Source organism: Hippoglossus hippoglossus, chromosome 15 (genome assembly GCF_009819705.1).
Source record: "Hippoglossus hippoglossus isolate fHipHip1 chromosome 15, fHipHip1.pri, whole genome shotgun sequence".
Classification (NCBI taxonomy): Eukaryota; Metazoa; Chordata; class Actinopteri; order Pleuronectiformes; family Pleuronectidae; genus Hippoglossus; species Hippoglossus hippoglossus.
Window position 1 is genome coordinate 9,402,066 of NC_047165.1, and position 13,631 is coordinate 9,415,696.

Here is a 13,631-nt window from a genome sequence, read left to right on the forward strand (position 1 = left end):
CCAACACGTGCCACCCTTAATGCCCACTGGCATGCAGCTCAGGGAAAAGGTTTTACTGTTCCGGCTTAAATTGTAGCTGATGTATCTGGTGGATTTTATGGAGTGAAAGTCCCTTTCCAGGTCTCAAATGAAGGAAAGGAAGTCATCGAATTCAAATCTGGCTCAAAGGATGAGTCATTGTTTAATGTAGTTCGTGTAAACAGACTTAATCTTTGCCGCTCTGTGAGGGAAAAATGCTCTCTAATTTAAACAAAGATGTGTTTTCGATAAATCTCTGTTACTGGCGAACAGCTGTACTGGTTTTGTGAGAAAGAAGAAAAGGCCCGACATCGAAACAACAGTCTGCTGCTGAGTGACCCAGAAGGGCCCATGCAGGCACAGATCTGTCCTAAACCCACTGATCCAGAGACTGAGTCCATGAAACTCTGTCTGGATCAAACAATAACTAGAGAAGACATGAGGCATCTGGGGATGGACGTGGCCTCCGCTGCCAGCGTGTGCAGGTCAGCGGTGGCATATTGGGGTGTTCGGTGCCCGAGCTGAGGTGTGCCAGCTGAGTAATGAGCAGTCTTTGTCGTCGCTGTTCTTTCCAGTGAAGAACGGGGACAGTTAGTCCGTCAATTAGTCAGTCAAAGCCGTTTGCTAGAGGATTAAACTTAAGCGCATCCTGTTCAAGTGTTCGTATCTTATTCACTCCAAATCCCCAATAACATCCTTGATAGATTACTGTGAATTGATTTGCAAACAAAATGTGCTCAGTGGAGAGGTTGTAGTTGAAAGTGGATTATCTCGTCTTTCATCCTTCATCTAATCTCTAATCTGTTCCCGGTTCCTCAGGTATGAAGCAGAAAACGCCTTTTTCTTCAACCTCAACCTGGCTGACTTCAATATCATCGACACTCTGGGGGTTGGTGGCTTCGGACGTGTTGAGCTGGTAGGAGGCGGTGTTTATTGCCTAACACGCTGCTCAGGTTACTGTGCAGGATAACCTCTGTATTTGAATTTCTTTTCCCTTTCACTCGCAGGTTCAGCTCAAGAGCGACGAGAACAAAACCTTCGCCATGAAGATCCTGAAGAAGCGGCACATTGTCGATACGAGACAGCAGGAGCACATTCGCTCAGAGAAGCTCATCATGCAGGAGGCCCACTCTGACTTCATTGTTCGGTACAACCTCACTGAAATGCAACAGAAATAATCTACAGTCTATACTACACACGTCACATAAGGATCCCTGCTTTATTACCTCGGAGCCAGAAGGATGTGAGCTTCGTTACTGATGTTTTCTCTGTGGAGTTTGTATTTTTTCTGTCACACTAATAAATATTCACTCCACATGTAAGTCAGGTATATTGGAAACAATTTGCTTTCTATCTTAAATGCAGAGTGAATGTGAGTAGGAGTGCTTGTCTGCATACCTGTGATTCTGGTGACCCACAGTATGCAAAGTGTTTTGCTTTCTTGCATACTGCAGAAATCCCCCAGCGTACAAAGCTTGCATAAAGTCCCCTCATTGATTAGCTGCACTTCTTCCTATTCTTTCTTCCGATGGCTGTTTGAAGATAACGTCCGCTCTTGTGTTTTCAGACTCTATAGAACCTTCAAGGACAGCAAGTACCTCTACATGTTGATGGAAGCTTGTTTAGGAGGAGAGCTATGGACCATTCTTCGAGACAGGTGAGCGCTGTCACACCAGGTCAGATAGAATTAAACTGTGTCATATCTCTGTGTCCGAACTGTGTTGTTCTACAACGTTCTGAGCTATGCAATTGAAGACAATTGAGTCTAACTCATCCCCAAGTTCTTTCCCCTTTGCGGTTTCCAATTTATCTAAATAGACATTTCACATTTTCCTCAACATGAATTGCATTTTATCTAAACATGACTTATGGAGCAGCAGTATATTTATGACATGAGTTTTATTATTTTCCCGAAAACCATTTCAGACTTGGATTGAAAACATTTATTGCCGTGCACAATATGAGTGATGATAAGTGATGTGATACAAATGAGAGTCCATTTAGCACTTAGACCCCTTGAGACGTCTTCATGGTTGTAAGGAGTTGAGGCTGAATGTTGAGGATCTGAATGAGGTGATGAGTGAACTCAGCTGAACTCACTGGATGTGGAGACTGGAGGCGACTGGGGGAGGAGGAGGAGGAGGGCCGCAGCAAATCACTGAAATGAAAGCTGACAGCGACAGAGAGGAGAACAGACCTAAAGAAGCAGCAACGACACATCTGCTTGGAGCAGTGCAAACACCCAACAGCCAGCTGATCAGAAGAGGAGGGGAGAGTGAGAGAGAATTGTGAATGGATGAACATAGAGAAAGTCTTCCTGATGAACTTACACCAAACTTACGTTGTTCTGACAAATGAGGAGACTGAACTATCTTCTGTTCGGTCTCAGAAACCACATCACTGTTGAATACAGACAGTTCGTCTCTGCAACTTTACTTTGTTCACAGCTCTATTGTCCTGCTGTGTTTGCAGGGGTTCATTTGAGGATTCGACCACCAGGTTTTACACGGCTTGTGTGGTGGAGGCCTTCGCTTACCTGCATTCCAAAGGAATCATCTACAGGGACCTCAAACCAGAGAACCTTATATTGGACCACAGGGGATATGCCAAACTGGTAAGAGATACATATGAGACCAGAGTCCCACAAGGACCCTTACCCACAAAACTCCGACCCCTTACCCGCAATCATCTCAAAGCCAAATACAGGCCCAGCCCAGACTAGTTAGCAAATTACATGAGACCCGATCCGTCGCCTTTGGTTAAACATTCTAGGCTTTCACAATAAAACACATCCCTTGTGGCGGACAGGATTTAGACGTTAAAAGTTCTGCGGCATCATTTTAATTCCTGATTTCTCAAGAAAAATAACTACTTATGTTCTCACCCGCTGCCCCCCCAGTGTTTTACTCATACCCATTCATTACCCTTTACACAACTTTTTTGCATGTTACCCAACCCAGTAAAGGACCCAAAAGAAAATCTGTGTTTTCTCAGTTTATATGTGTAAATCTCATCCTTTTTTGGTGCTACGTTGAAGGATGAGATTTGAAATGTTTGCAATAAATTTAAATATAATTGAAGTATAAAGAACACGCTGTATATATTACCTGCTATCCATCCAACGCGTTAAGTGAAATGGTGTAACATTTAAACAAGTACACTATTTCCAACTTCTCCTTTATTTTACATGTGACCAAGTTGATTTGTAATGTTTGTATTGATTCACTTTCTTTCTTTTCTTCAGGTGGACTTTGGTTTTGCCAAGAAGATCGGGTTTGGGAAGAAGACGTGGACATTCTGCGGGACGCCAGAATATGTAGCACCAGAAATTATCCTGAACAAGGGCCACGACATCTCAGCTGACTACTGGTCCCTAGGAATCCTCATGTTTGAGCTCTTAACTGGCAGGTACACACAAGCCCGGGCACGTCCATGAAAACTCATTCATTATGTCATCCTCGGCATTGGCATGAATTCTGCAAGTTGCCATGTACAGCAAAGGAAACATCAATAAATGAGAAACTGTATTTGGAAACTTTGGAGAATTTCTTGAAAACAAGTGACGAATTCTAACGTAACACATCAGTACACAAGTAAACAGTTTAATGGCTTTAATTAAAGTCGCGTTAGGAGAAAATGATCCATACAATATGTTTACCTCTTTCATCTAGCCCTCCATTCTCTGGCCCTGATCCCATGAAAACATACAACATCATCCTGAGAGGCATTGACATGATCGAATTTCCAAAGAAAATTACCAAAAATGCTGCCAACCTAATCAAAAAGCTATGCAGGTGAGTGTTGGTGCCTCTGGCAGTTAAAGACAGAGTCATTATTTTTAAATGGTCTTATTTGCTGAATCATTGTGGTTTTCTTTTTTTTTATTACAGGGATAATCCTTCTGAAAGACTGGGAAACTTGAAAAACGGTGTCAAAGACATCCAAAAGCACAAGTAAGCACGCTCATAAATTCATATAATCCTCTGAGTAATTTATTTTTACAACTCTGCATGAAACATAATTATTAACATAATATGAATTCTTTTTTTTTTTTACTTTTAGATGGTTTGAGGGCTTTAACTGGGAAGGCTTGAAGAAGGGGACATTGACTCCTCCTATTATCCCTAATGTAAGTGTGGACTGTGTGGACTGCTTTGTACGTGCAAATGCAATTGTCCGAGTCAGTTTTTTCCTGCCAGATCCCCAGTAACAACTGTGGTAAAAGTACGAGTGAGCCAATGTGAGAATACCTCAGGATTATGTGTAGAGGTGGGCACGTTGATGACGTCAATTTTACAGACTTCATGTCTGAAAACTGCTGTAGTTGCTCGTCTGTGTTGAATCCTTTAGAAAATCATTAGGGGCAGTTATATGACACTTTCCATTTAGAGAATAAAGTAAAAAAAGTCGAGAATAATTTTTAAAATTGAATTTGAAAATATCAAACTATTATTTATCAGCACATATGACTGCCTATACAAAATGACTTTTCTAGATTAGTTGGTGAAGCTGAAATTCTTTGTCTTTTTTTGTCTAATGTGGATGAATTTTCTGTCTTTCCACCAGGTCACATCAGCAGTCGACACAAGTAACTTTGACAACTTCCCGGAGGACAACGAGGACCCGCCTCCTGACGACAACTCGGGCTGGGATGTTGATTTTTGAAGTCCTCCTCTCCCCCTTAAAACCAAAAGGAACTTGTCTTTTGTTGGCTCCGAGGCCATCCTGAGGACATGGCTGTGTTGTAAAAAAAAAAAAAAACTGCATTCAAATGAAAGAGAGGATATGAAAAAGAAGATGGACAGATGGATGGCAAACCTTCTGGGTCACCGATATGCCTTTATTTCACTGTGGCTCTGGATCAAGCATTTATAATGGGACTGCTGTAGCACTTCTCAAGTGTTGTCTTACGCTCGGCTCCGAAGGCAAACGGCGAAGAAAGTGCAGGGATACACACAATACGACAGAGGCAGATGATGGAGCCAGAGTTTCCTATGTAATGTGGAAAGGTGTTTAATGGGTGAATGAATGTTTGGTAGTTTGTCTAAGTTCCAGGATGAATAAGAGACTGAAAAGTGTAATGATGGACGGCTGAACAAGAGAGGAGGCTGATGATTGAATTTTCTTTCTCTGTGTTCTATCCTCCGCAGTATTTGGTGAAATATGTGGTGGACTTTGGGAGGTTATAACATGTTACTGTAGTCGTTCCCTGGTTTTTGACACGCGGCCGCTCGCTACAGGTTCAAATCCTCTTCAGAGATCCACGGTTTGCAAGTAAACCCGGCATCAAGTGCTCAAGACTATTCTGAATGTCGCTGATTCTCTTCTATTCAAATCCTCATAGGACACAGTATGTACGGTACATAGTATTTGAATTTACAAGTCACACAAATCAGATACTTAGTACCCTTTATATAGAATAAACATACCCTGAAAAGCACAAACACTGTGCAGTGAGTGGAACCAGACGTGACTCTTCAAGTGCCCTGCTCCAATTCTAATGAATCACACACCGACACACTTGAAATGTCAATTAGTATTTCCATGAAACAATCTGTCATTATGCACTTAAGACCATTAACTGAGAAAATCACCAGTTAGAGCTTAGTTCAAGCGTCAGTAGATGAAGTCACACTCACTTTTTTTCTTTAATATGCTTTTAATCACATATATAAAGCTTCTCTACCAACGTACTTCTTATTTCGTATTTTTTTTTTTTTATCACCCGAATGCCTCTTCCCATCCAACCAAACGGGACGTGGTCTGTTTGCTCCTGTATAGTTCTGATATAACTGTGAACATGGTTTCAATGTCTTTGGTGCTGTTAATGATGAATTATAATAAGCAATTGGTGACGCGACAGTACTGGTTATTGTTTTCTGTATAGTGATTTTCCTTTGTGCTTGGTTTCTTTGTAAACGTACTTGACTTCCTTCTTTAGAAAATCTGAGACTTGTGTCGATTTGTAAACTTGAGTGAAGAATTTGTTTGGTATCACTTGACGCCATGTTGCATTGTGCTAAGTGGTGTTTTTCAAGGTTTTTTAAACAGGTTTAAACCATCCTCTTCTTTGAAGGCAACATTGACCACATTCACATCATATTACAACGACCTTAACTTAACTTAAAAACATGTCATAGAGATTATACAACGTCTCCTGGAGGCAGACAGCAAAACAAAAGGAGATTATATTTTCTGAAACTCACACCTTTGACCACTATCCCACCACGATCTTTCACCCAGCTCATCACCTCTCACGTCCCAATCAGAAGTAATGTAAGTGCCTTAAATCAATGGCATATAAAAACGATCATGACGAAACCTTTTCGATGCTGCATGAACACATATACACCTCAAAAACCTTGTGTCCTCTTAGATGGCTGCTTCTCATCCTTTGTTATACCTAATAAATACATCAATCACCTTGGAAAGAGAATTTCTAGTCATTTGAAGGCGAGATAAATTGTGTATGAGATAAATTTCCTGCTTTGCCGAGACAAGTTCTCTCACAGGAACATTTATAAACAGTGAAAAAGAAAAAAAAATCATCATACCCAACAGAGCTGCAATGACATGCTTTTCTCTACATATCTAATCATGTGATATACTGTATATGAAGTCCAACCACAGCAGGTCTGATATGAAGTGAAGCGTAAATCCCAGCTCAGAGGGACCATCCGTCATCTGATTCAGTCCACAAACCTCCACCAAATCTGAGCATTTAGAGATGGCAGGAATGATTTGCAGTTTTGAATGTTTCAGGAATGTGAAAATGATATTCTTGTTTACCACTGTTGACAATCTTTGACTGTACGATAGCACTGATCATAATGCATCATCATCATCTAGATTCTCCTTTTTAACGGTTTGGTTCGAAGAAAGTGGAACAGCACAACTCATGTTTCATCCCAAGAAACTAAACTCACACTCCTACTGACATTTAAGATTGCATATATCAATGAAAACTATTGATGGCTACAAATGAGAAGGAATCTTAATACTGTAGGTACACCATAAGTATTTTATTGTATTAAGGGCAGGTTATGTCATCACAAAGCCTTATGTATGTCATCACTTTACAAACCACTGATTCAGAGTCTTATATGACCGCCTTCTTGCAATGTTACCTGATATTTGCCTTGTGTTATGTTGTTTATCCTGCTGTAAATTGATTTTGCAGAGTGCCACGTGTAAGATTTTTAAAATTATAGAGTAAAAACAATACTTTTGAGTGGTGTTCGTCTCTTAGTTATTGATGCCAGTGAGATTGTTTTGTCGTATGTGCCACAAGAGGGAGCTGCAGGTATGAAACAGACCTGGCTGCAGCCTGATGTGAACTGGCGGAGGTTGCCTGGCGTCTAATGATCAGTCCTCCCGAGTTTATGTCATCCACTTTGCGGTAAGTGCGGATGATTCAGCTTCTCTGGTGTTTTTTCGCACAACAAATCTGTTTGGGGCAGAGGGAAATGGCTTCAGCCGTAACAACAGGGTGACACTTCTGCGAGATCAAAGGAGATCAGTGTGCATCAAAGGGGCTCACCTTACCACCACTGACATTAGTAAAGTGCAGATAAAAGCGCTACTTCAAAAGATATACAGCAATTCAAAGTGCCACAGTGTGTTTGTCAGGTGTCTACCACGCATCTCATTCTCAAACACACACTCAAACACGCGCACACACTCAAACACGGGCCACGGATGACCAGCAGATGACGTCCAACTGCCAAAATATCTTCTGAGAGAAACTCAAGGGGCTCGTTTCCATCAGGTACATCAGCACCTGAGAGCTTTATCACACATCCTGCAACTGTGGATAAATAAACGTGTAAAGCCTCTCTGAAGTTTTCTTTGATGTTTCTTTTTGTGTCTCTAATCCATTCCCAGAAATAAAAACGTATATTTGCCACAAAATGCTGTTTCATTTGTTTTCATAATTTGAAGGCTTGAAGAAGAGGCTCAAAGACCAATCTTGACACAAAACAAACTGTTTAGTGGAAGAGATATGAAAAAGCTTAGCTGGCAAATTTGGGGTGAAACACACGCTGTGGCCATTTCTTGCAGGGGGGTTGATCCCACAGGGTCAGGGCGCGGGACAGATCAGAGTCCCCTTTAATCTCAACGTGCCAGTCGAGCCTGAAAGGCCTCGCCACGGAAGTCCATTAATTCGGTAAACTTTTCACACCCCTTAATGGTCCGCATATCCTTCACATTGATGTCCGTAACTGGTGTAATCAAGCACACTCTGGAGGATAATTGCCCCCCTCCGCAATCACAGGGATCAAATGAAGTAGTTAATCGACGCAAGTGACTTCAATCACCGTCTTCACAGCCAAAGGGCAGTTAGGCTACTTGAATGTCAAAGAAACTTGGAATAACCAAACAGCCTTTATAGCGAGAGAGAGGGAGGGAGGGAGGTTGTGGCGGAGTTTATGAAGAAAGAGACGCACGAAATAGCACATTGTGAGGAACACTGAGGTTTTAATACACTTATAAAGATATTTCACATTTACAATGTTTTGTAACAGTTGTTCTTTTAGAATCATCAATTATATGAAAGTCATTAAACTATTCGTAACAGTTGGCAATAATGGAAAAACAGAATATTACTTTGATTAAAATGAATAGTGACAGTTTCGTTTGGCCTCATAAACTTTTTTCTGTGGAAAACAATATAATTTAAAACTTCTCATAATAAATGAGGCTTATTATCAAAGTGATGACTGTCACATTTTTTATTCCACAACGTTCTTGTTGAAATAAAGCAGAAAATGAAACATAACTACATTTCCACACAATGACAGATATTTGAAGAAAAATAATAATCATAAAAAGGAAGCATGAGTCATTTATTTACTTTAAAAAAAAAAATCAATAATGTGATTTTATTCTAAGCAGGTTGAGCAAGTCCTCGCTGTGGATGTGCTTCTTCTCTCCAGTCTGCGTTCACTATAGGTGATGGGCTCTCAGACAGACTCTGCAGGTCATTAACATCTGCACAAACATCGTGTGAAACGCGGTCCTGTATAGAATAGAAGGCCATTTCCGTACAGTGGAATTCCACCCTCCGCCTTTGTTGTGCAGAGCGAGGGGCGGGAAGACAAACAGGTCCACATGTATAAAGAGATCATCCCAGTCCTGAAGCGACAGGAGACTTCCAAGCATTCGTGTTCGCAGCGCTTTGGAAAAACTTTGGGATTCAGGACTCAGGTTCGCTCTGGACTTTGTCACTCGGTCTTTTTCCTTTCAGGGATTTTTGTTTCTCGAGTGTTTGCCAGCTTTTTAAGAGGAGAACCATGTATTCACCGTCTGCGCACCGCTTCTTGGCTGTGTATCTCACGCTGTTTGGATACCTTGGGGACGTTTACGCCGGCACAGTCCTGATGAACTCCAACGCCATCAAGAACTTACCCGGAGCTTCGGGGGGCAAAAGCGTCAACACTGTCAGCCCGAGTCCGCGCACCTCACCCCCCGGAGGCATAGCACACAAATTGCCCGTGGACACCTTGCAGGTAATGAACTTTCCCGTGCGTAAAAGTCAACTAATCTGTGCGCCACTGCAAATGCTGCGTACGTGCACGTTCTAGAGGCAGGCACAACATCTAAACACTTAAATGACACGCTTATCTGATCTTATATTATTGCAGCCGGGTGTTTGCACTGACGATGAAGACTGCGGAGGTGATGAATTCTGCAATGACGCCCGAGGCGCCTGTCTGCCCTGCCGTAAGAGCCGGAAGCGTTGCGCACGAGACTCCATGTGTTGTGCAGGAACCCGCTGCAGCAATGGTGAGCAGAGGCATCCCATCTGAAATAAAAACTAAGAAGTAGATGTTGATCTCAGGATAGTTTTCTTGTTGCCATACTAGTTTGCATGTATTTAATATTCATGTAATAATAATAACATAAGTGGAGGGCTCAATATTCACTGTGTAGATATATATAGACTAAATCTTTTTTTCGTTTGCCCTTTTAAGGTGTATGCCAGGCAAATGATATAGAAGGCACAAATGCATCCATCATCACTGACGGGCACAAACACAACAACACCATGGAGCATCAAGCCAAGAAGCCTCCCACTACCCACGTCCATCAGCCTCATGCTGTGAAAGGTGAGTGTCCTTATAGGAATCCTCTGTTTTTATTACATTCAAGAAACAACACAAGATGGTTTCAGTGAAGTCTGTTTCATGTGGCATGTTTTCTAATGTGTTGTTTTCTCTCTTCTCTCCCTGACTCCAGGCCAGGAGGGGGACAATTGTCTGAGATCTGCAGACTGCTCAGAGGGTCTGTGCTGTGCCAGACACTTCTGGTCTCGCATCTGCAAGCCCGTGCTGACGGAGGGCCAGGTGTGCACGCGCCACCGCAGGAAAGGACACCCATGGGCCTGGAGCTGTTCCAGCGCTGCGACTGTGGCGACGGCTTGTTGTGCCGACAGGAGAAAGGGGAGCGGGACCTGAGTGTCAGCAGGACTGCAGCACGGAACCTACACACCTGTCAGAGACGCTGACACAAACGTGTGGACACACACTCTTTCTCTCACACAGACACACACACACTCCTTGGGTCAAACACTCTTCAGCCTTGCATACATCAGAGATGCTGACACACACATTAACTCTATCTAACACACGCACGCACACACACACACACAGTGACACCCAACACCTAAGACATTCTTTCCTGCCAAAGTTGCTAACTCAAGTCCAGCACCCGGAAGGATAGACATGATTCCTTGAAAAGTGATACACCCAGAGGGATGCAACAGTGCAAGATGGACTGATCCAATTCCCCATCAACAGACGAGGAGTCGGAAGTTAGGAAGTGACATTTCAGAAGTCTTTGGAGTATCGATTCATGTCGTTGGTGATGGCAGAGCTGTTTTTTGTTTCTCTTTTTATGGAACTTCGAACCTCAGTTATTGCAGTAAATTACTGTATTGTAAATATTATCCTGAAGGTGGCACTTAATTGAGCTATTGGAATCTGTCAACACCAGTATTATAAAGACATGGTGCTGCATGCTGCATTGTAAATGTGTTATATATATTGTTTTATAAGAAAATGTTATATATAGAAAATTTGAATATATTTGTTTTTATTAAACATCATGTGATAACCGTACTCCTTCTTTCCTCCCCTCATTTTTGGCAGCAGTGTTTTACTGCTCGACAAAAGAAATGTCTACTGGGAAAATTGTTTTAGCAAACGTGCAACAGTTGAGACCGTTTAGCCCAAATATTCAGTTTAGATTATTTGAACGATCACTCAGTGGTGTTTAAAAGCTCAAATCCTTGGTCGAGGCTGAGTTGAGGGTTTAAATGTTTGGCTCCGATACGCTTCTCAAAGTCATTACACGCAATTGTTGAAATATGTGAAGACACACAGTCACAGAAAACACACTGACAACAAACCTACTACTTTAATGGATGATTAGTGGAGCCTCAACAGGCCACATCCTGCTAGGGAAGCAGAGGATGGTCCTTAGGGGCGATGTCATCCGACGAACATTCAAACAGGACAGGATACTGCCATATCAAATGATAACTGCACGGAGGTAATAACAAAGTATGTGTGTCCTGGTGAGTGTTTGCCACCTAACCCTTTGGTGTTGCTGGATAGTTTCTAATTATAACGTCCCTGCCTTCATGTGCAGAAGAGCAGATAGCTAGCTATCCAAGCTAAAGCCTCTAATTACTTCATCTTACTCAAGCTACACTGGAGTTCATGAAATGAGGTGCACCACGGGACGTCTTGTGATGCAACTCTCGAAAAAAACATCTCGGTTTTCGATCTTTCCAGTTGCACAGCACACCCCCATTTCCTGGCTGTTGTGCAAGGGATGCGCTCTAATGTGTAGGCCATGAATCCACCCAAATACACTTTGGTGTCTGTAATTAGACCTGTTTAGATTAGAAGATGGTGAGGAAATTACTGTACTTTCTGCTCAATTCTCGTGTCAGATCAAAAGGAGCGCGGGGCTCTCTTGATATTTGGCCCTGCCAGGTAACCTCTCTATCTGTTTACATCCACAGACATTAGTTTGAAGTTTGTCTACGGAAGACAAGGTGAGGTTGACTCCAACTGTCATCAAGGATTAGTGATGAAAAGTAACATAGTACATTTCTTCAAGTGTATTTAGGATTAAGTCTGAGGTTCTTGTACTTCACTTGATAATATTCATTTTATACTATAAAGGTACTTTTCCTCCTCAGTTTTTTTGAAAGCTGCTGACAACAGTAACTTTGTAAAGATGTTTCAATGCCACATGTATCAGCACGTAAAACTACTGAACACGATAAATAATTGTTAAAATCAGCTGTTTGCATGTAAATGCATCCAAAAAAAACTACAATATAATATATGAAGATGAAACACTAGACCGACCTGCAATTGTTAGCGATACATATAATATCTATATAATACTTATATATATATATATATATATCATAATTTTGCTGATTGTACTTAAACAAGTTAACTTAGTTACCTCACCAAGGAGGTTATGTTTTCATATGCGTTTCTCTGTTAGCAGCTAGCAGTTAGCAGCAGTTCACTTAAACTACTGGACAGACTATCATGAAAGTTGGTGGAAGGATTTGGGTCAGAGAAGAACTCCTTACATTTTGGTGCATATTGATTGGGGGCGGATCAAGGATTTTATTTATTTTGCTCATGTATTCATGGATATACATGATAAAAAATCAGGCATGTTAGTGAACTGATATCTATGTGCATGTAAAATTCAGTCCTGATTGAATTTAATAGGACTGTTGGGCCTTGGCGGAGGTTTGCGCTCCTCTGAGTGCTGGTCTAGATTTGAATGCAGGACCTTTACCCGTAATAAAGTGTTTTTAAATGTGCTGTCAGTACTTTCACTGAAGTAAAGAATCCGAATAGTTGTTTCACCACTGTTCAGGAGAGATGCATTGACAGGGAGGCAGACATACAGAGACACACTCTATTTAAACAATTTAGTGTCCATTCCTCAGAGTAATTAAGAGTAATGGGAGCATTGTCAGCATTACAATGCAGCATGGAGGCCGAGCCAAGTCATGTTTGTGGGGGTCCTGGAATCTATGTGTGTGTGTGTGTGTGTTTGTGTGTGTCTGCGCCTGTCATCATTACACCAACCACAGGCTAACAGGCCACAGGCATGTGTCCTAACTCAAGGAAAGCCAGAGTGTGTGTGTGTGTGTGTGTGTGTGTGTGTGTGTGTGTGTGTGTGTGTTTGCGTGTGTGTGTGTGTCGCACACGCAGCTATGGTGCATTCAGTGGACTCCAAAGAAACAACAGCAAAAACCAAAAACAACATGATGACGATAACAGACACACACACTCTTGTCCCCACATGCCACCTAACAGCCATTACACATTTAAGCATGTCCACACATGTCCACACACACTCACACACCCTTCCATGGGTAAATGTTGGGGTGTGAGAGGGTTTGGAGTAACACCACACTCGCCCACGCAATGGCATCCTGACCAACAACATTTGGTTTTGGCCATACCACAAGAATGAAACAGCATTTTCACAGACGCACGTTGTACACTTTCAAAAATTGTGAGCTTCAGCAAACGTTTGTCTCAGCGTTGTGCACGTTACGACTCGTG

At 41.9% G+C, this 13,631-nt stretch overlaps 2 protein-coding genes across 3 annotated transcripts in view; both read left to right on the forward strand.

Annotated features, from left to right (window-relative positions):
• The window catches only part of LOC117775561 (cGMP-dependent protein kinase 1), an 80,117-nt gene extending 72,868 nt beyond the window's left edge, over positions 1 to 7,249 (forward strand). For both annotated transcript variants that reach the window (XM_034608860.1, XM_034608859.1), the window contains exons 10-18: positions 838 to 934; positions 1,026 to 1,165; positions 1,586 to 1,675; positions 2,491 to 2,632; positions 3,263 to 3,426; positions 3,690 to 3,812; positions 3,909 to 3,971; positions 4,081 to 4,147; positions 4,585 to 7,249. In XM_034608860.1, the coding sequence (XP_034464751.1) occupies positions 838 to 934; positions 1,026 to 1,165; positions 1,586 to 1,675; positions 2,491 to 2,632; positions 3,263 to 3,426; positions 3,690 to 3,812; positions 3,909 to 3,971; positions 4,081 to 4,147; positions 4,585 to 4,683 (985 nt within the window). In that variant the 3' untranslated portion in view covers positions 4,684 to 7,249. The remainder of the gene's footprint in view (positions 1 to 837; positions 935 to 1,025; positions 1,166 to 1,585; positions 1,676 to 2,490; positions 2,633 to 3,262; positions 3,427 to 3,689; positions 3,813 to 3,908; positions 3,972 to 4,080; positions 4,148 to 4,584) is intronic.
• A 1,893-nt stretch (positions 7,250 to 9,142) lies between these two features.
• Positions 9,143 to 11,138, forward strand: LOC117775866 (dickkopf-related protein 1-like). Its single transcript, XM_034609409.1, is given in 5 exon segments — positions 9,143 to 9,527; positions 9,663 to 9,804; positions 9,993 to 10,127; positions 10,258 to 10,391; positions 10,394 to 11,138. Coding segments are annotated over 5 exon segments (759 nt in total). The 5' UTR covers positions 9,143 to 9,311; the 3' UTR covers positions 10,526 to 11,138.
• Positions 11,139 to 13,631: the final 2,493 nt, after the last annotated feature.